At 41.7% G+C, this 21,708-nt stretch overlaps 1 protein-coding gene across 3 annotated transcripts in view; it reads left to right on the forward strand.

Annotated features, from left to right (window-relative positions):
* Window positions 1–20,237, forward strand: part of afap1 (actin filament associated protein 1) — a 103,028-nt gene extending 82,791 nt beyond the window's left edge. For 2 of the 3 annotated variants that reach the window (XM_021315831.2, XM_012861486.3), the window contains exons 8-18: window positions 365–440; window positions 4,012–4,164; window positions 7,854–8,065; window positions 8,150–8,295; window positions 8,383–8,497; window positions 9,326–9,574; window positions 12,114–12,243; window positions 12,814–12,978; window positions 15,353–15,543; window positions 15,649–15,816; window positions 18,439–20,237. In XM_021315831.2, the coding sequence (XP_021171506.2) occupies window positions 365–440; window positions 4,012–4,164; window positions 7,854–8,065; window positions 8,150–8,295; window positions 8,383–8,497; window positions 9,326–9,574; window positions 12,114–12,243; window positions 12,814–12,978; window positions 15,353–15,543; window positions 15,649–15,816; window positions 18,439–18,465 (1,632 nt within the window). In that variant the 3' untranslated portion in view covers window positions 18,466–20,237. The remainder of the gene's footprint in view (window positions 1–364; window positions 441–4,011; window positions 4,165–7,853; window positions 8,066–8,149; window positions 8,296–8,382; window positions 8,498–9,325; window positions 9,575–12,113; window positions 12,244–12,813; window positions 12,979–15,352; window positions 15,544–15,648; window positions 15,817–18,438) is intronic. The other variant, XM_021315832.2, reaches the window with a different exon arrangement.
* Window positions 20,238–21,708: the final 1,471 nt, after the last annotated feature.

Below are 21,708 nucleotides of genomic sequence, written 5' to 3' on the forward strand. Positions count from 1 at the left end.
AACACTGAGTTCCTTGTTCACGGCGCTTTTTCAGAGTGCATCAAAAGTAAAAACCCATTTGACAGATAACATTTCTTTCTCTTGGATGAGCAGAGAAAATTCATAAACCCTGAAGAGAAAAACTTCCACATTGTTCGTCAACAAGAGCAGCTGGAACTTATGTGTATTAGGTGATACTGAGACTCGGCCTAATCAGCCAGCTCTAACCAGCTACAGATGTTCCTGGAATTTCTCTTTTGTACAACGTTATTCGATAGCCACGCTTGTGCTGTTCGACCCGTCAATCTTCAGGAACCTTCAGGTTTCTGTACTGTACGCTCATCTGTGAAGCCAATCGTCTGCTTGGGTGTTTTTCTGTTGCCAGAGAGCATCGTGTGACCGCCCGAGCTCAGACGGCGAAGCAACCCACGAGAATGGACACAGTGACAGCAAAGACCAAGGTGAGAGTCCCAGCAAGTTAACGACGAAGAAGGCATCCTCTGATTTTTGGCAGCATGTAAACACACAGTCCAGGTCTTTACTGGGCGCGCACACTTTCACTGTTTAAGTTTGACATCTGAGGAAAGGTAACAACCAGAAACCTTATGTTGTCACGGAGCTCTGCTGATACCAGCTGCTGAATTTCAATGCTCTGGTGATTACTTGAATTGTTTTATTCTACGTAGTTAAGTACAAATGGGTTCCTACCAGTGGCTCTTGACTTAAACTGTCATCTTAGAGCTTTTGTTAGTTTTTTTCCTCTTGTTGCTAAATCGTTGTCTACAACGTCTCAGCTCATCATCCAGAAACAAACCAAACAAAGCTCATTCTCTCTTTCACATCCCACCGTGATCAGCCACATTCTTTTTGTGGAGCTGAGCTGATCAGCTCAGATTCAAAATAAATAAATAGCTTTCGGTACAATATACAGTGGCCTGCAAAAGTATGCACCCCCCTCAGCATTTTTCAGGTTTTGTTGCCTCACAACCTGGAATGAAAATGGATTGTTTGCAGCAGTATGGTTCGGGTCATTGTCCTGCTGGAAGGTGAACCTTTGCCCCAGTCTTAATATCCCATTATTTAATACCATCCATCTTTCCCTCGACTAACTTTCCCAGTCCCTGCTGCTGAAAAAACATCCCCACAGCATGATGGCGCCACCACCATGTTTCACTGTGGGGATGGTGTTCTTGCGGTTATGGGTGACTTCTGGGTTTGCATCATACAGTGTTTTCCTTGGTGGCTAAAAAGTTCAATTTTAGTCTCATCGGACCACAGCGCTGTGCTCTATACATTTGGGATGTCGCCCATGTGCTTTTTGGAAAACTCAAAAGGAGGCCTTCTTATTTTTAAGTAACGTCTTTTTTTCTGGGACCTTTTTAGAAAGGGTGTGTTTATACGGACAGATCATGTGGCACACATTTCACTAATTGTTGACTTCATTTCACTAATTATGGGAGTTTTGAAGGTACCGTATTTTTCGGACTATAAGGCGCACTCCAGATTCTTAAATTTTCTTAAAAAATGATGGTGCACCTTATAATCCGGTGCTCCTTATATATGATTACCGTTGCGCTTACTGATCGATTTTATGTGGTACAATGTGCTCAAAAATCTGTTAAAATATGTAAGCACGACTTTGGTTAAACAACAAAGCCGCTCCGCTCAATGTATATTCGGAGCATTACGGTAGGCTGTGTCACTACCTGATTGGACCCCTGAGCTGTCTACAAAACTGCCTGACTGTAATGTCAAAACTAGTAGTGCATTCATGCAAAGGCCCCCCACATACTCTGGTGTAGTTCACTCCTTGGAGGTCCACGAGTACTCAAGGCGGACTCTAAGCGGGCTCCACACATACAGGTTCATGTCAGACTATAAACTTCTCAGAGCCAAGAAGTCTTTACATCGAACTGTTTTATATGTGACACCGAGCTTGATACACTGAGCTGCTCCAAGCATCACAGTCCCTCTCTGTTCTCACTGACAGGTGGGAGTCTGCTGGAGAAGAAACGGCTCTAGGTGCTCAGCTAGCTAATCGCACATTTTACCATCCGTTCCGCCGCTTCGTCTCATTAGCAGAAAGTGTGGGAATTGTAGGAATTTCCCACAAGAAATGTAGGCAACAGTACGCTCAACTAAGAAGACTAAAACGTCCACGGAGAATCATCGTGGAGTCCGTGCAGCTCACAGTATGCACACATTACACCTGAGTATGTAGGAGGCTTTAGGCAGCCTGTGCCCGGAGTACCCACTAACAACAATAAACCTATTAAAAGTTAATTCTATATAAAATTTATGTTTATTTTGGCCTTATGTTAGAAACAGGGCAGTGTAGTTCAACTACTCTGTCCTACCGACAGAGACACATAGCTCTCCCTCTCAGGAGAGAGCTGTGTACGTGAAGGGGTGGAGTGATATTACACACTAGGGAAGAATATTTAGTGCGCCTTATAATCCGATGCACCTTATGGTCTGAAGAATACGGTAATTGGTTGCACCAGAACTTTTTAGGGCCCTCATGGCAAAGTGGGAGGAAAGTACACACAGGATCATTTTAAAGTTTTTATTTTTCATTCATTTATATATCTATATTTTTCTCATTTTGTTTCACCAACTTTAACTATTTTGTGCATAAAATAACGATTTAAATAACAGGTTGGAATGTAACAATATGTAAAAAGCCAAGGGGGCGTGAATATGTATGCAAGGCGTTGTATATGCAGTGAAAGATGCATGGGTAGAGCATTTTTGTAATCCCAATGTGTACATTAAAAAAAGATGCATTTTTGTTTTTTTATAAAGTCAAAATCAATGCAGCTGAAATGAAAGATATGCAAAACAGTATTGTTAGCTAAATCAGTAGGAGATTCACATTGTGTGATAACTTAAAGTAAAAGTATCTTCACACAAATTGAAAGTAAAAATACAGAACACGATCTAATCTTCTTTTTTCATGACAGAAAAGTGTTCATTAGTTCTGCTAAAAATTATGGGTTAATTACACCAGTTATGATCGTTTCATCTGGAACTTAATGTGCACAATATGTTGGCTTTTGCTTTTTATGGAGCAACACGGGAATAACAAGAGGGGCAAGCGCACCGTAGGGTTTCTGTTTTGCATAAGATCCATATAAGTTTGGACTATACCTGAAAGTTGGACCTTCTGTCCTCCGCCTCCTTTGCCTCCTGCTTTAAATGCCATTATGCTAAAACGTCTGGGTTAGCACATCCATACTCTCTAAAAAATTATTGGATTCACCATATTTCTCACTTCTGCATGCTAATGTCTACTTACCAGAGTTTAGATTATTTGCCATCAGGGTTCATTGTTACAAAGTGTATATTTCTGTGAGCACGTGTTTGTCTAGAGTTAGTCATGACATAATGCAAGAAAGATTCTCTTTTCCTCCCCCGCTGTCTGTTTTTCCTCCGTATTTGGCAGCTTGGAAAGGTTAAAAGTCAAAACTGTTGTATTTCCTTCTAATGCGCACCTTCTCAGAGTAATGTACAGTGTAGATCTTCTGTTTTCTCTCCTTGTCAGACACTCCACTGTCCTCTAAACAAGTGGGTCAAGCTTGTCTCTTAAGACCTGGTTTACCGAATGTCTGTCCTCCCTCAAGCAGAGTGAACCCGTTGTTCTTATCTTTCTTCTCTCTTCAAATCAAAGCAAGAGCAAACCAACAATAATCTCATGCTGGAGATTAAAGGATTTAAAATGAGCAGATTTCACCAATAATGAACCCATGAGAATCTGATTAGCCTCCAATGACGAACGTATGCTCCTTGTTTATGGTAATATCTAAGGTTGCTGGTTCTCTCCCTATTATCCTCCAGTGCTGCTGTACAATCCAGACATAACTGAATCCACAGAAATAAGACTTTAACATCTTTCAATGTTTGAATTATGGCACTGCAGGACATTAGGTCTGCAGAAGTATTTCAACAAAGACAATACTGTGTTTATATTAATTCTGTTTTTTTTTTAATTGTAAACAATGAATTATGACACATGAGCCTTGGGTCTTACAGGAAAAGCAAAGAAAAATTCCAAATCGGAGCAGAAAACTGGGACTGTTGGGAAGGGAGCCAGCAAGAAGATCACCAAGATCATCAGTCTGGGGAAGAAGAAACCCTCCACGGATGAACAGACTTCATCTGCAGAGGAAGATGTTCCTACCTGTGGTAAGATAGTCACCATCAGCCTTGGCTTTGGTCAATCGCATTCACGACTAATGTTGATTCCATGTTGCCACTGGAAGGCTGTGTTCAGCAATACACTGCTGATGGTTTGGTACCACGAAAATGTAGAATTTTATATTATTGACGTACATTATCGATCTCAGCATTCTATATCCGTCTGCTTTTGTTGGAGCATTGCTGTTTGGTACTGAGTTGGTTTAAACTGGACGTTTTGTGTTGAAAATAAAAATGACAGCAATGTAGAAGCTTAACTCAACATTGAACTTTGTCTTAAAGGTATATAGCCACATTATATGCTTAAAAAAGACCAAAAACCATTTAATCATGATAAATAAGGTTATATACAACAAGACTACTTTTTGATAATGTTTTGATGGTTCTTTTTGTGGATAAATATAGCCCCAGCGTGGGGGCGCGATTAGCAGGTATAAACAGGTGTGGCGCCATCTAGCAACAATATCGCAGAACTATCATAATGCCTGTTTGCTTAATTAATAAATTAAAATTAAATTATGCCGTCCGAGCCTGACCCTCTGAAATGCCTCGCAGTAAAGCAGCAGCTCTGCGTGATCGAAGACCAACCCTTATTAATTAAGTAAAACAATCTAACAGCAACTTTAAGAGCCTCACTTCAGAACATTTGCTCACGTCAGTCAGCTCTGCGGTCACATCTGAGCTATTGGCAGTTTTAGCGTCTGCTTCAGTGAACTGAAGACTATATTTTTTTGTGTTTTTTTTTTTTTTTTTTTTTTCACTAGATCTTAGAAAATTCTTCATTGTTTCGCTGGGAGATGCTAATAGCCGTTAGCCGCTTCCTTGTTTTAACCCCTGCTACGCATGCGCAGTATGTACTTCCATTAAAATCGTAAATAAACACGAAAGGCTTTATTTACTAACAAACTGAGCACAAAGAAAGCATAAATCACCAAAATAACAACTAATACGCCAGCAGGATGTGATAATCTTTTCATAAAAACTTTGTATGCAACCAGAGTGAGCTGCTATAAATAAAAAACAAACGTCTAAATTAAAAAGAAGTCAAATAACATGGCCATGCACCTTTAAAAAAAGCGAAGAACACAGCATGTTTTTCATTAGCAGCGATGCTGACAAAACACTCTTAGAGGGCAGACGGAAAAATAATAAAGTTGAAACAGAAACTGCACTTCCTGTTTGAATTCCAGCTAATGTTAGCCCAGTGTCACTACCCAATCTGTACCAGAAGCATGATCAGTACCATCAGCTCGAATAGCTACTGGGTTGCCGTTGAATGCGCTTTACTATTTTAAACAGGACTTTCTTACAAAATGCTATAATTCACTTGAGAATAATTGTTGTTATTTTGTCCGTTATTTTGTCTACAAAAAATATATTGTTGTAGAAAATGGTTTATTAAACTTATTGATTGTGCTGTAACGTATTTATACTGTCAATGCGCCCTCTGGTGGAGCCATCACAGACAAGAGAAGCCCTTATTTATATAGTTATAGAGGCCACATCTTTTATTTCTTACAAAAACATAATTGCAGGTGACGGAAAACTCTAAACTGATACATTCTGTGATCAACACTGTTGGAGTGCACAGTTAAGTACAGAGAAAATGAAATATTCAAATCAATTTTAATCTTCGCTCTGTGTGATGTAGTCAATGCACATGTACAGAGCACTCAAAGCATCCATTAAAATGCTATTTAACTACTTTGTTCTGTACACTGCAAAACGAAAACTAAAAATGTTGTTGAAATTAGTGTATTTGCCCCTAATCTGCGCAGGTAAATAAGATTATCTGCCAATGGAATGAACATTTTCACCCAGAAATAAGACTATTAGATATACAGCACTTGTAACGAGATGATGGCGATGAGTTGTTCCCGTTTTAAGTGCAAAAATCTTATTCCATTTGCAGATATTGTTATTTACGTGCTCAAATCAACACACTGATTTTAAGAACATTTCACTTACTTTTAGTTCCCTTTTTGTCTTGTATTTTTCTATTCCTTTTAAATCATGCAATGTTCACATGATTATAACGAAATGCAAAAGGAACCTCCCACTCAAAAAAGATAAAAGCAGAATAAAGTAAGAAAAAAAATGTGTTATTCTGTTTACGTTTTTCCAGTACAGATCCTGTAATGATGTAGCCCAGCTAAGTGCTACAGGAAGACGAAGCAGTCTGTTGATTTGTTAACAAGCTATAGCCTCTGGCATTTTGGATTGCTTATAAATGTTTCCCACACCTGTGGCATCAATTAAGCAAACAACTGTTCTAGAAAGAGGTCTTTGGTCTAGATGATGTCACTGCGATCTTCGCTATTAACAAGTTCCTTTTAACCCAACCAGCCAGATTGATAATGTGTAGAACTCTAGTTCTACACATTATCAATCTGGGATTGCTCCATTTGAATTTGTTTGGGGAAAGAAGGGCCGTTCAGCAGAACTCTCTGAGCTGATTGGGTGAAGCGACACCTAGTGGCCCCCTACCAAAGGTTGGTTTTAGCAAATCACGGTATCAAATTAAAAGGTAAGCAGCAGACGTCATGAGAAACCACAAGAAGGTAAGCTAGTCAAAGCACTTCTTGCTGTTCTGACAAAACAGTTCTGACAAAACAGATGTGAATGCAGTAGCTACACGTCTGTCCTCCTACGCTGCCATGTTTGTGTTGGTTCAGCTGTGGGCTCAGCCGTTCTTGCTATCGTCACACCGGTATATCCCGCCTTAAACCTCAACACTGCAATGTGATTGGCCTGAACCATTTTTGGTTCGGACACAAATGTTTTTAGCCGGAGCGGTACAAGATCGATTCTCATGTGTTTGAGAATGCACAAATACACAGAGAATTCATCTGGCAGGCAAGGTTAAGTTCCTTTGGCAATCAGTCAATGCTTTAAAAAAGTAAGTAAGTAGGTTTACTTAATATTATATAGTAAGGCAAAAAAAAACAAAAAAACATAAAAACCAACCTGACCCATGTGAAATTATAGTTGCTCCTTTGTTAAATCATGCATTCGCTGTGATTAACCACATATTACCGGTTCGCCACTGATACCCAGGCCTGTTTATTGAAAACCTGACCTAGAGAATAGCAGTCTTTTAAGTCAAACCTGTCGGACAACAGGAAGCAGGCTAAGAGATGTCAAAAAGCAACTCAAAGTTTTCTGATGTGAAGAAATTAAAGATGAGATGAGATGAGCTGTTGCCATTTATTGGTCTGTAAAGAGGCTCTAGAGAACCAGAGCAAGAGACAAGATTCACGCATGAAGAAAACACCGAGCAATTTAGTTCAAACTATTTATGCACAACATATGTCTCTGGTAAGACTGATGGTTACATATTCAGCTTGACGTTGTTCCAGTTTAGAAATTCAGTCAAGAGCAGAGCAAGCTACATACCTTATAGAAAAATGTGTGTACTGACATGAAGTTCTAGTTCGGTCCACCTTCCTTTCTCCACTGTATCTCCATGAGGAAGCAGAGTTTAGTGACGGCTGGGAGGCCTCTCTGTTTTGTTTTGGCGTCGCTTTTTAAAGCCGCCCTACAGAACGTTGGGTCGTGGACTCTTAGCCGTTCATGTGAGGGCATGAGGATTATGTATGTGTTCAGGTACAAAACAGGACATCTGAGGGGAAAAAAGCATGAAATCTGATGTGGACTGTCTGTGTTGTGACTGACAGGCTACCTGAACGTGCTGTCCAATAACCGCTGGAGGGAGCGCTGGTGCCGCCTGAAAGACAACCAGCTGCTCCTCCACAAGGACAGGGATGACCTGAAGAGCCACATCGCCTCGCTGCCCCTGCGAGGCTGCGAGGTCAGCCCCGGCCTTGACCACAAACACCGCTTCGCCTTCCGCCTGCTTCGCAACGGCCAGGAGGTGGCGGTGCTGGAGGTGAGCCGCTGCTGCTGGTAGGACTCTGGCAAACAGAGCTTTGCACTGCGCTCCCCCGTCACTCATACTCTTGCTTTAATCCAGGCCTCCTCCTCTGAGGAGATGGGGCGCTGGTTGGGAGTGTTACTGGCTGAGACCGGCTCCAACACCGACCCGGCCAACCTGCACTACGACTACATTGATGTGGAGACCACTGCCAACGTCATCCAGCTGGCCAAGCAGTCCTTTTGGTGAGGAGAGCAGCGTTTGGCTTTCTCTCCCTAGGCTTACTCACTCACCATCAACAGCCATCTGACTCTGTGTTTCGGTCTCCTCAGTTTCACCAGCAAGCGTGCGGTCTCTCCCAGCCCGTACCGGGACAGCCAAGTCAATGGCTACGCCTGCCCCTCTGGTATGGCGCTGCACTATGACGATGTGCCCATTAATGGGATGGTAAGGATGTCTGCTCCCACTTATAAAAATGATTTCTAATCTTGAGCTTTCTCTCTATTTTCTCCCTTTGCACCAAACTTCAGCGTGTCTTACTGGGATCTATGGGAGAGAAAACACGTTGCTCCATGGTTTTCAACATTTTATACGGATAAAAATCTGAAAAGTGTGCCGTACATTTGTACTCAGACCAAATTTAGCCCTAATTAAAATCCAGCACAACCAATTTCCATCAGAAGTCATTTAACTATTATGGACAGCCCCCTCTAATCTGAGTCTAAATGCAGCTGTTCTGTAAAGGCCTTTACAGGTTTGGGAGAGAACATTACAGAACAAGCTGCATCATGAGAAACACAGCAGACAGAAGCCGCAGGCAGGGGAAGCTTTCCACAGAACCACCTGCTGGTCGTGCACTCCACAAATCTGGTTTAGATCGGTGCATGTCCAGGAGTTAGAACGGCCCAGTCAAAGTCCAGACCTATGTCCAGACTCCAAAACTCAGGTTCACAGACACTCTTTGTGGGGCTAAATACAAGCACACACTGCACTTTTCAGATTATTATCTACGATAAATGTTGAACAGAATCCATCTTCTTCCTTCCACTGCACACTTTATGGATTGCTCTCTGTTGGTCTGTCACATAAATCTTGATGAAATACGTCTGTGGTCAGAATCTGACCCGCAGCAAGGGGTATGAATACTTTTGCAGTGCAATGACTTCCTGCTAATACTAACAGTGACCTCTCCTCCATTCTGTCGTCCTTTTATTTATGTTTCCTTTTTATTACTTTTCTTTACCTTGTTTGCATGCTTGCCTGTTCTAACCCCAGGAGCCTGAGTCGCAGTCTTCCGCTGCGAGCACAGGGGGGCGCCAGATGAAAGAGGATTTGCAGTATAAGAACGCAAACCTGTATGAGAACATGCCCTCACCTAAGCTGGCCAAGCGCTGTCCTGCCAAGGTTTCCTCTGCTCCTGCTTCGTCCTCCTCCTCTTCTTCTGCCGGTCACTACAAAACTCCTGTTTCTAAAATCTCCTCTCAGTTCCTCTCCGCTGACCGTAAACCTTCCGACTCTTCTCAGGTGACTAACACTCTGTTGCTTAACTGCTCCAATCTTTGCAGCTTCACAGCGTCTCCTAACTCGTCGTCCAATTTGTTTTACGTTTGTTCCTTTTTTGTTCCAGTTAGTTTTCATGCAGCTTGATATCAATAATATGCAGGTCATCATTACACTGTGGGGCGGCTCCTATATTCATATACAGAAACGTTATTGTAAGATTGTGAAATCATGGAACTTGTCTCATTAGTTTTATTTAGACGGAAATCAGTACTACCAAATCAGAACCAGTACTTATGGCTTCATAGATAGAAGGTCTTGGCCTTTGTACTGCTGGAAGGAGAACCTGCACCCCAGTCTAAGCTTCTGCAGCCTCTCTCCTTCCCACAGCCTGATGCTGCCACCGTCATGTTTCACTGCGGGTATGATGCGTTCAGTGAGAAGTGCACTGTTAGTTTTCTGTTTTGTACGTATGTCACATGACCAGAACGCCTCCTTCCACAAACCAAACCTTTTACTGGTTCTTCCACCAATGACTTTTGTTCTTGCGTCTCTTCCTCCATGCTTTCTTTGTCCTTCAGATCCACTCTGAGATAATTTGGCATTCACATTATTTATGAATTTGATCTAAGTGTTGTGGTGGTGTGGTTATCCTACATAGTGTGTTTCTTTTGCTTCCTTTCTCCAAGCTGCCCAGTCTGTGAGTGTAATGGATATTTTCACATTGGCAGTCTGCCTCTGCTACCATATAAGGCTCCACATATGTTATTATGTTATTACCTCTGCCCCTGCCCACCACCCTTTGATGTGTGTTCAAGTGTTAACATTGACCACAGACCACAAAATGCTGCTAGGTTACATAAAGGATTTCGTTCATAGAGGTGTACAACCGTTTTTATCCCCTGAGAATTCACCTAATTTATTACATTTAGATGATATTATTATTAATATTCAAAGACTAAATCAACTGAAATTGTGGAATAATCAAAATAATCATTTATAAAATAGCTAAGTATCCTAAAGATTTTTATAACTGTAAACATTCATTATAGTGGATGAAAAATCTGCTTCAGCTCCCTCAGCAGTTGGTTCTGGTTTTATGGTGCACTTATGTATAGTTGTGGTTAATTCTCCCTTCAATTGGTTGCAATTTACAGCAACAGTGTTCTTACTAAAAGCTTTGATCATTTCATTTTACAACACTGTACACATTGTACAGAAAAGGGGGGTGCTGTGAAGCACAGCAGGAAGCGAAAGAACAGGAAGAGGCTGGCCTGTGTGGAGCCCACCAAAAGACATTTTATCTTAATTTTGGGGCAAATAGTTCAACAGTTATAAATTGATAGGTTTGTAAACTCCTCATCTTCTCTGCTCCTAAGTCTGCCCTTGTGGTGGACAGTTTTTCTTACTGCACACAACCCCACCCCCTCAAGTCCCAAGAAAGCAGACCAAAGTACTGGGTGACTTGAAGGACCAAAGTCCCAGGAAAGTAAAGTGCAGGGAAACTGAAAATAGTCGGGTAAATGTGTATGGAAACGCTCCCCGTGATTTAAGTGGCAATGGAAAAGGGGCTCTTAACATAGCAGCTAACATCTAATTGTTAGCCAGCTGTAGTGTTCTTAGAGTGCTTGAAAAGCATCTGTCCCTTGTCTTTTATTCTGTCACAGTAGGCCTTGGTTGCACAACATAATTTTTGGTCATTTTGTTGTATTTCTGCTGTCTCTGTAAACCATGTTGCATGTATTCTCTGAAAACGACAGGATTTAAAAAGATCCCAGTCGCCATTGTCTGCCTGTATGGGGAATCCCTGGCAAATTCACGTTGCACAGTAACCGAGTGGGGAGTGTTTGTATGCATGTGCTTTTTGAATAGGAACATACTGCCTGCTAGTGGCATGGCATGGAAATTGTACCGTTTTTAACAATTCTACTAATGTTTGCACTTCGTAATCAAAAAACTGTCAGTAGATGTATTAGAAATTCTATTCTGTTCTTCTTATTTGTTCTATTCAGTAACCTGATAGGTTCCTGTTTTGTTATATCTTTTACATATAATTTGTGAGAAAAGCCTTTTTCTTGTTTATTCAGTCAATATTTAATACAGGTAGCACAATAAATTGATAAAATATAACGATGTGCCCTTTTTTAAAGGCTGTGTATTGTAAAAATTAAAATAAATAAAAATTGCCATTCATATTATGGAAAAATCTTTGTGATACAAGAGAAAACCCAGGTTTTTAAGAAAATGGCTGCTAATCTATTAATCGTTAGTCAATTATGAAATCATTAAACTTTTGATTAACTCATTAATGGATAACTTGCATCCATTGTCAAGACATTATTTAGATTGGTTGAGTTTAGTCTTAATCTTTGATTTTTATTCTGTTGTTCATACTTGATATCTTTCATCCAGTTTTACAGGTATACTTAGTGTCTGAGTTATAGCTTTAAGTGGCTGAGAAGAAACTGAATTGCTTTTTAATTTCAAGGGTTTTATGATGAGATATTAAAACAGTCATTTAAAAAAGTCTCCCTCATCCCTGTTTTTTTTTTTATTGCTATAGTTCAAGGGAAAGAAGGGCACAAGCAGCAACGGAATGGGATCCAAACAGAAAGCGGAGCCAAAGAGTCATGCCAAGAAGAACGGAGTCAGTGGGGCGAATGGGACGGCTACTTTGAAACGCAACAACTCCAGTAAGTGGTGTGACCACAGGACCATCTCTGGTTTCTCCTGTGGAACATCACGAACTCACGTTAAGTTAAAAGGCAGTGAACGACAGGGTGTCTGGCTCCTCTGTTTATTCTAGCTGAACAATTTCTCTAAATTACAGTTGGTTTAAGTAGGGGGAGTAAATCAGCTGAAAACCTAAAAGTTGTCCTAACTCGTGTGACGCAAAGATTTGCATTGAAAGTATTTCTACGTTTTTCTGTTGGATGTGTGAATGAGCAGGTTTGTAACCCCTCCTGTAACCATTCCTGCAAATGTCAGAAAAAACGTACTGCAGCCCTCACGTCATTTTTTTACTGAGAACACCAGCGGCAGCATTTTGATCCAGGCTTTCTTCCTGAACTTAGCTCTCACAGGAAAAAAAAAAAAAAAGGTTACCATTACTCAGGTTTCCAGGAATGCATGGGTTAGCTCTGCTAATTAAGGATGATTGAAGCCTGCGGCTGAGAGTTCACTGGGTTGCTGGGCGGTTGACATCATACTGCCTTCTCAATGTCCTCTATTAGACAGTTTAACAGCCAGTCTTCGTTGTGCAGACGGGGAGCAGTGCAAGTATGGCAAGAACCGCGTCGAGGCTGACGCCAAGCGACTGCAGGCCAAAGAGGAGGAGCTGATGAAGAAGAAGCAGGAGATCAGGAACCATCTGATCCAGCTGAAGAAGGAGAGGAGAGACCTGCGCACTGCTGTGGAGGCTGCTGCAGGTCAGGAACTAATAACACGGGAAATTTGTCTGAGTACGTTTTACTCAGTTTGAGTAAATTTGACTCGGACATATTAACTGTGAAACAGGGGAAGTTTTGCTTTTCAATTCAATTAAATTTTATTTATATAGCGGCAATTCATAAAACATGTCATCTCAAGGCATTTTCCAAAGACAAATTCAATCAGATTATACAGACTGGTCAAAAAAAATTCCTATCTAAGGAAACCCAGCAGATTACATCAACTCTTGACAAGCAGCATTCACTCCTCCTGAAGGAACGTAGTGCCACAGGGAGAGTCGTCTGCATTGTCCATGGCTTTGCAGCAATCCTTCATACTCAGCAAGCATGATGCGACAGTGGAAAGAAAAACTCCCCATTAACAGGAAGGAAAACCTCCAGCAGAACCAGAACCGGGCTCAGTATGAACGGTCATCTGCCTCGACTGACTGGGGGTTACAGAAGACAGAGCAGAGACACAATAAGAGAGACAAAAAAGCATAAAAGCAAACATTGATCCAGTAATCTGTTCTATATTAGATGATAATAGCGGGTAATCTGTCTTCTCTAGCTGATGTCACAGCTAACAGAATGCCAGACCAGGTGTACCTACTGTGATGAAAAAAGAGAGAGAACAAAAAGTTAAAAGCTGAAATAACAACAAGCAATGCAAACTAGAGAACAGTAGAAATCATTAGCGTGAGAGAAATAGACCCCAATGTCCTCCAGTAGCCTAAGGCTATAGCAGCATAACTATAGAGATAGCTCAGAGTAACATGAGCCACTCTAGTTATAAGCTTTGTCAAAAAGGAAAGTTTTAAGATTAGTCTTAAAAGTAGACAGGGTGTCTGCCTCACGGACCAAAACTGGGAGTTGGTTCCACAGGAGAGGAGCCTGATAGCTAAAGGATCTGCCTCCCATTCTACTTTTAGAGACTCTAGGAACCACCAGTAGACCTGCAGTCTGAGAGCGAAGTGCTCTGTTAGGAACATACGGGGTAATCAGAGCTCTGATATATGATGGAGCTTGATTATTAAGGGCTTTATACGTTAGAAGTAGAATTTTAAATTCTATTCTTGATTTAACAGGAAGCCAATGAAGGGAAGCTAAAATTGGAGAAATATGATCCCTCTTGTTGATTTTTATCAGAACTCTTGCTGCAGCATTTTGGATCAGCTGAAGACTTTTAACTGCATTTTGTGGACTTCCTGATAGTAAAGAATTACAATAGTCCAGCCTTGAATTAACAAATGCATGGACTAGTTTTTCAGCATCACCCCTGGACAGAATATTTCTAATTTTGGCAATATTCCACACGTGAAAAAAGGAAACTCTGATAGTGAGGAAATTAAAAGGGGGACAGACTCTTTAAAGTTTGATAAAGCATTATCTGATAAAGATCTACTATAATGGAAACCTCTTTTGGGGGTAAGGAACTCAGATTAAACTAAAATGTTATTAAAAATGATCAGATAGGACAGGGATGTGAGGAAATACTGTTAATTCTTCAAAATTGATGCCATATGTCAGCACAAGGTCTAAAGTATGGAGCCAAGAGTGTGTCGGTTTATGCACATTTTGAGCAAAACCTATTGAATCTAGGATAGTTTTAAAGGCTACGCTAAGGTTATCATATTCAGTGTCAACATGAATGTTGAAATCCCCCACTGTAATATCCTTGTCAGTGTTTATCACCAAATCAGATAAGAAGTCTGAGAACTGATCCAGAAACTGAGAGTAAGGGCCTGGTGAACAATACAAAACAACAAACAGAAGAGGTTTTATTGCTTTGCCGTTTGGATGAGGGAAATTGAGGGTTAAATGTTCAAAATAATTGTACTTAGTTATTAATTGGCTTGGGACTAATTAATAAATCAGACTGAAAGATGGTTGCTACTCCTCCTCTTCTCGTAGATCTGGGAATGTGGAAATTTAAATAATTGGAGGGAGTTGACTCATTTATACTAACGTAGTCCTCTTGTAGCCAGGTTTCTGTGAGACAAAATAAATCAATCTGATTATCAGATTGATTTAACAGAATTCATTAACAAAGTCTTTGGAGGGAGAGACCTTATATTTAATAGACCACATTTAATTCTTTTATTGTTTGGTTCAAGTTGATTTGTATTGATTTTTATTCGATTTTTATGATTTAGTCCTTTTAGATCAGTTTTTGATCTGTTCAGTTTTGGCCGTGGGAAAGACACCCTCTCAATAGGGTTTAATGGGTGGGTAACAGTACAGAAGCTGCAGAGAGGTGTGTTAAACTACGGCTCTGCTTCCTGGTCTGGACCCTGGGTTGTCAGCTTTGGGAAGAAGCCTCCTCTTAGTGTGACTTTGTTAAACTTGTAATTGCTGTGTCTGACCCGACCAGGCAAACGTTCACAGGCGTCGCTGCTGGAACGCCTGAAGAAGGTGGAAGAGGACTGCAAGCTGAGGGAAGAGGAGCGAGTGAACCTTGAGCTGGAGCTCACTGAGGTCAAGGAGAGTCTGAAGAAAGCTCTGAGCGGGGGTGTGACCCTGGGCCTAACCATCGAACCCAAAGCTGCCTCCTCCGGCCCGCAGGTCAGAATTCAGCTTCATTTGTCATCCTCCACTTCTTCACTGACAGCTGACCAAGGTGGCAGCCTAAACCTTCTATATTTCCCTCCTCAATGCATGTTACTGTAGTCTCCAGCCATGCTGCGGCGAACCCAGGAGTCCTCTCCCTTCTCCAGCTGCGATACCAGTGACACAGAGTCCTGCACACTGCCGGTCAACAGCGCATCGCTGCTGCGCCGGCAGCAGAGCAGCCAGAAGCCCTCGCCGGTCAGAGGACATGTCCTCAGGAAGGCTAAGGTCAGAGTTCACTCTGCAGACTGACTTCACCACTGGTCTTCCTGTAGCTCAGCTAAAGAGGGGGCGGGAAAGTGGAGCATACAGCGTAAACTAACCTGAAGTAGCTCAAATTCTCTGCTCGCCAAATGGACCGGACTGCAGAGATGCCAGAAAAGCAACTTTTATTTGTAAGATGAGTAGCAAATTATTACTTAACCAGGTCAATTGCATATCATTATTATTAACAACTGCTGTCTTTGATCTAGCTCGGTGTATTTAAAAATTCTGGAACATGATGAAAGCAACGCATTGAAAAAATGTTGGGAGCAGTTTACATATATAGAGACGTGTGGTACATATAGCAGCATTAGAGCAGTCTTTGAGCAGGTTACCTGGGTTAAAGTTAGGATGTCATGATTGGATTCATAAGTAAATAAACCAAATACTGTACATTATATTGTATACATAGACGCCTCATTACATGCTGGAGCTCATCCTGCATCACCGCCATATTGGATGGGTATCGCCTACTCAAGGCTGGCAGTAAACACACAGGGAGCAACTTTAGCTGTATTTTCTGCAGCTCACCTCTGCAATAACCGAGATAACTATTGGAAGTAGAACACGTGGTGCAGATCAGCATTTTCGGCTCAGATTGGTTCTGAAGCTGAGTTTCTATTTGGTGCGAACAATGCAAAAAACCCAACAGATGGACCAAAATTTTATACTTATTAATCTGTTTTCGCTGTATTTCACAAACTAAGGCTGAATCATGCTGTCAAATTAAGTACCCTGGAGTTACAGAGTACAAACACATGCAAGAAGCTGTTCAAAACCGTTCACGGGTCTGAAGCTCCAGCCATAGTTGCAAGCAGGGTAGTGTAAGACACTGGAATGATCTGGAAATTTTAATAAACACTTTCTAGGCCTTTAAATAATGTGTGTTTGCATGCACAGTAAGCAAAATATGAAGAAATTATTGTTGGTGTGTAGAAAAGGCTCAGGCTTGTACATGTGAGAGAGTGAAATACATTTAAATTAACAAACCAACTTGTTTTTTATTAAAATATAAACTGTATTAATGTATACATGTATTGATTTGTGATACCACCTTTCTCTTTGTTTAAGAGCATAAAACAAAGTATTTCAGTATGAAAGCATGTATTTATTTATATAATTAATAATATGCCATACTACATGTCTTTCTTTCAGTATGAAATCACATATTTATACATTAATATACCATATGTCTGTCTGTTGAAGAGCATACATTTATGAAATATGTTGTTTGAACAACGTATTTCAGCATTACAACATTATATGTGTAACAGCGTGCTGTATCATAACCACATCTCTGCTGTTAGTAACAAACCAAACCGTGTGAAAATCAGGTACAATTTCAGGGAGTTATGATTTATTTTAGTTGGGCAAACAGCTTCCTCAGGACTAATAAATGCACTGGGATCATGAGAGAGACCCATCCAAAATGGCGGCGGCACTGAAACGTCAGCTCCAATAGGCAGTGCCAGTCCATGGGGCGTATATACCTATATAATGTCTATGGTCCATGAAAATAGACTGAGGATGGAAACTGTAAGCCTAAGGAGACATGGCCGTCTACCTGCTCTTGTGGACAGGCCAGTGAGTCTTTTTGGGTATGTCTGGACCCAAGCCATGTCTACCCACTCACCGTCTGCTTTGTTAAATTGCTCAGGCTCAGTCAAATTGGATGGAGATCATCTGTGAGGCTGCTCACTCTGTTCTGTCTTGGCCACAGATTCTCATGTGGTTTAGCTCTGGTTTTAGCATTCTGACACTTGAATACGCTTTGACCTAAACCATCCCGTTGTAGCTCCAGCTGGATGTTTAGGCCATCCCCACACCACCAATCCCTCCTGAACCCGCAAGTGCTGCAACTTTTTCAGATCTGTTGGAGCCTACATTTTCCTTGACTTGGAACCAATTGAAGCACTGTCCATTCCAGATCCGGACCAGAGTCTGGATTTTAAAAAAGGCTGAACTAGAGAGTTAACTGAATGCCCAAATTCAAAAACAAAATAGTCCCGGTGTGACTATACCACGCAATGTCTAGTTGCTTGACGAAGATGACGAAGGCCCTGAACTATTGGAGCCACAAACTGACTAATGCCCAAGTTAGCATTTCAAGTTTTCTCTGTCTCTGCAGGTTGAATCTTACCGCTGGTTCATTTGTCTTTTTGATTGAAACCTACTGACTAAAAACAATTAAATTAAAGATTTTAAAGAAGAGGTGAGCGGTGATAGTCCATCCAATTCTACCCCAGTAAATCACACGGGTTTTTGGGTTTAATGGGATTCAATGTGAAAAAGCACAAGGGTCATGAATACGTTTGCAAGGCACTGAACAAGCAAAACTATCATGGCAGATTATCTTTGAAGAGGTGAGAGGTGTGAGGACTTTTTAGCAAACAATGAGTGTGTCAGCGGTGCAGAAACAGACAGCAGGAGATGCAGCATTTCACGAAAATACAGCCTTTGACTTCTAGTCCTAAGTACTACGTTCACGTTTTGATGCTGCAGCTAGCTGCTTTACATCAGTCCAAGTCTAGATCACCATAATGGACTGAAACTTACAACAATCCAATGTGTGCTTCTGTTTTGCAGGAATGGGAGCAGAAGAGCGGCACATAAACCCCCGGAACCCTCACAACGCCGGCCTTACTTTCCCTCCTTTCTGCTGCAGACATTGTGTATATATTTATTTAAAACTGCTCATACAGTCAGAGTGTGCACAAGACACAGGCATAGTATTATCACCAGCTACAGCAACAATCTAGGTTACATATACTGTACAGACCACTGCATACTGCCACGGGCGGGGGGGGACTTTGATGCTTCTTAGCATGATCAGCATGCTGAGTGATCTCTTCTTACATTTAAAGCTTTTCTTTAAAAAAAATTGTTGCCGCAGTTTTTAAGGAAAGAAATCCAAGTATTTATTTGTATATTTTTAAAGGAAGTTCAGACTTTCCCTTTTTTATTTATGCTGGTTATTTTTAAGGTATTTTTATTTTATTTTTTAGAATTTGTGACTCTTGACGAGCAATGTTTTGCCTTCTTGGAGCTGTGTCCATCACAGTCACGCTAACAAACACACACCAGATAACAACAGAACCTCTTTAAAGAGCACGAAGAGAAGCTGGATTACTCCAGGCTGTCACAACACTAATGGCTGTAAGGTTGGTTTTTTTTTGTTTTTTTTACCAGAGGTGCTTCAGTTTTACAACACAGGGTGACAGACGACTTGGTACAAAGCACATCAGGATTTCAGCTTCAAATAAGACCCTGGGCTTTGGATTGCTTCCAAAAGTAGCACGATACAGCAGAGGGAGCTACGTTTAGGCCGGCTCCCCAAAACTGGGAGTATAGTGCAAGTGAGGCATCTATGAGTCACTTTTTTTATTGTATCAAATCTTTTTCTCCAACTATTTGACTTGTTTTAGAACAAAAGTTCAGCTGTAAATCAGTTCTTGTCCTCTCACAACAGCTCCTCATTCCTAAATCCAATAAACGAGGAAGGTGCAGCTAAGAAGCCTCTGATGGCTTCATTTGGAGCAGGCTGAAACCTCCGTTGGTGTTTTTATGTCTAATTGCCTAAAACCTTTGATTCAACTTGAAAAAAGCCGGTGTGTAGGGAACGGGCCCAGGAGGGCGTCAGCAGGGGCAGGATGACTGGACGGATAGTGCTCCAGGCATCTAACGGAGCGTCCAACAGCGTGGAAGAAATTAGTTTTGTTCTCAAAGTCTTTAAAACAACTTGCACCCTGCTAAATACTAACTTTTCAAACATAGTGAACTTTTCAAACAGTCAATAGTACACTGAGTCCAACTGTGACCGTAACTTCCATCCTTAGTTCAATTCGTTATGACCTGTGTCATATTTAAATGGTGCATTTGCTGATGCTGGTTGTATTGTCTCAGCTTTCCTGCCATTCATATGTCTACAAGCTGCTTTAGTGAAATTTGACAGACGCCGCCTTAGCATCCACAATGCTCAGAGCTACAGAAATGAGCATAGCTTTTTTGTTTTTTTTCCTGCTCCACCTGGTTAGGGTACATACGGGGAGATCATGAGAGGAAAGTTCAGTCAGGTCTCCGGAGGGTATCCTTCATTTCTGCAAGCCACTCACTGTGTTAGCAACAAGACAGCAGCGTATACGGACTTAAATCTTCCAATATTAGGCCATGTTCACCAGTGGGAGCACATGGCAACCTACTGGGTGTTGCAGGAGGCGGGTCTGAAGATGTAGAGGGTAACTTGGAATGAGGGTGCAGATCGATTCATCTGTGTGTGTTTATGCAGCACCTTATATATAGTTTTTTTTCTGTTGTATATCTCAGACAGTCTCCAACTCGGGGACACACATGCTTGTACATAAGAGAATAAACTCCTGTGACCATCACGCATGACTGTGCATTTTATTCTACATAAAATACTGTTTGATGTTGCAATGGGGAAACATAGGAGTATAGACGTATACATGTGGCACCATGGGGCACATCCAGCATCAGTCTGAAGCAGGGGAGAGGACCACAGCTGGAAAGACCTCAACAGCTACAGGCCGGTAGCGCCTAACACCTGATGAAAACCATTGAGAGGCTGATCCTCTACCCTGGGTGAGGCCTTTTTTGAATCCACTGCAGTTTGCCCACCAGCCTGGCATCGGGGTGGATGATGCCATCATCTACCTGCTCCATCGAGTTCTGGCCCATCTGGAGAATCCTGGAAGCATGTGAGGATCATGTTCTTTGATTTCTCCAGCGCTGAGGTAATCCAGCATCCACCTGTCCCAGTGGATACTGGATTACCTCACTGGTCGACTGCAGCATGTGAGGTCACGGGGCTGTGGTTCTGACAAGCTGACCTGCAGTACACGAGCACCATAGGAAAGTCCTGGCACTGTTTCTGTTCTCCATCTACACTGCAGACATACATTCTCCATCAGCTCACCAGGTTGCCACCTTCAGAAGTTCTCTGATGACTCTGCCACAGTGGGTCTGATCACAGATGAGGACGGGTCCGGGTATAGACAGGGGATACAGAGCTTTGAAGAGTGGTGCCAGCAGAACCACCTTATGTTAAATGCAGGGAAAACAAAGGAGCTGGTAGTGGACTTTCACAGACATAGACCCACCTCACTGACACCGGTCAGCATCCAGGGAACTGATGTGAAGATGGTGGACTGCTCTAAGTACCTGGGTGTTCACCTGAACAATAACTGGACTGGACTCATAATACTGATGCTCTTTACAGGAAGGCTCAGAGCAGACTCTACCTGCTGAGGAGGCTGAGGTCTTCAGGAGTGCAATGGCTGCTCCTGAAGACCTTCTTTGACTCTGTGGTGGCATCAGCCATCTTCTATGGCGTGATCTGTTGGAGGAGCAGCTGGATAAGATCATTAGGAGGACCAGCTCTGTCCTGGGATGCCCCCTGGACTCAGTGCAGGTGGTGGGAGACAGAAGGACTGTAAGAAAAATCACATCACTGATGGACAATGTCTACAACCCACGCATGGAGCTGTTGCTGAGCTGGAGAGCTCTTTTGGTGATAGACTGCTGCGTCCTAGATGCTCAAAGGAGCGCTTCTACAGGTTGTTTCTCCCAGCTGCTGTTAGACTTTATTACCTCTGCTGCTCACAACAGACTCATTAACTGTTTACACCATGCTAATGGTTGGACGGGTTCTGATTTGATCATTAATTGCTTACATGCTGATATACTATCATGTATATTGCAGATTATCTCATATTGTTCAGTATATAGTCTTTCTGTGCTGTTTTTTTTTCCACAGTTGAATATTTCATCTCTTTTTTTATCTGAGTATGCCATATTATCATTAATAATTCATTAATTTTTTTTTATTTATATTGGCCC

Source organism: Fundulus heteroclitus, chromosome 14 (genome assembly GCF_011125445.2).
Source record: "Fundulus heteroclitus isolate FHET01 chromosome 14, MU-UCD_Fhet_4.1, whole genome shotgun sequence".
Lineage (NCBI taxonomy): Eukaryota > Metazoa > Chordata > Actinopteri > Cyprinodontiformes > Fundulidae > Fundulus > Fundulus heteroclitus.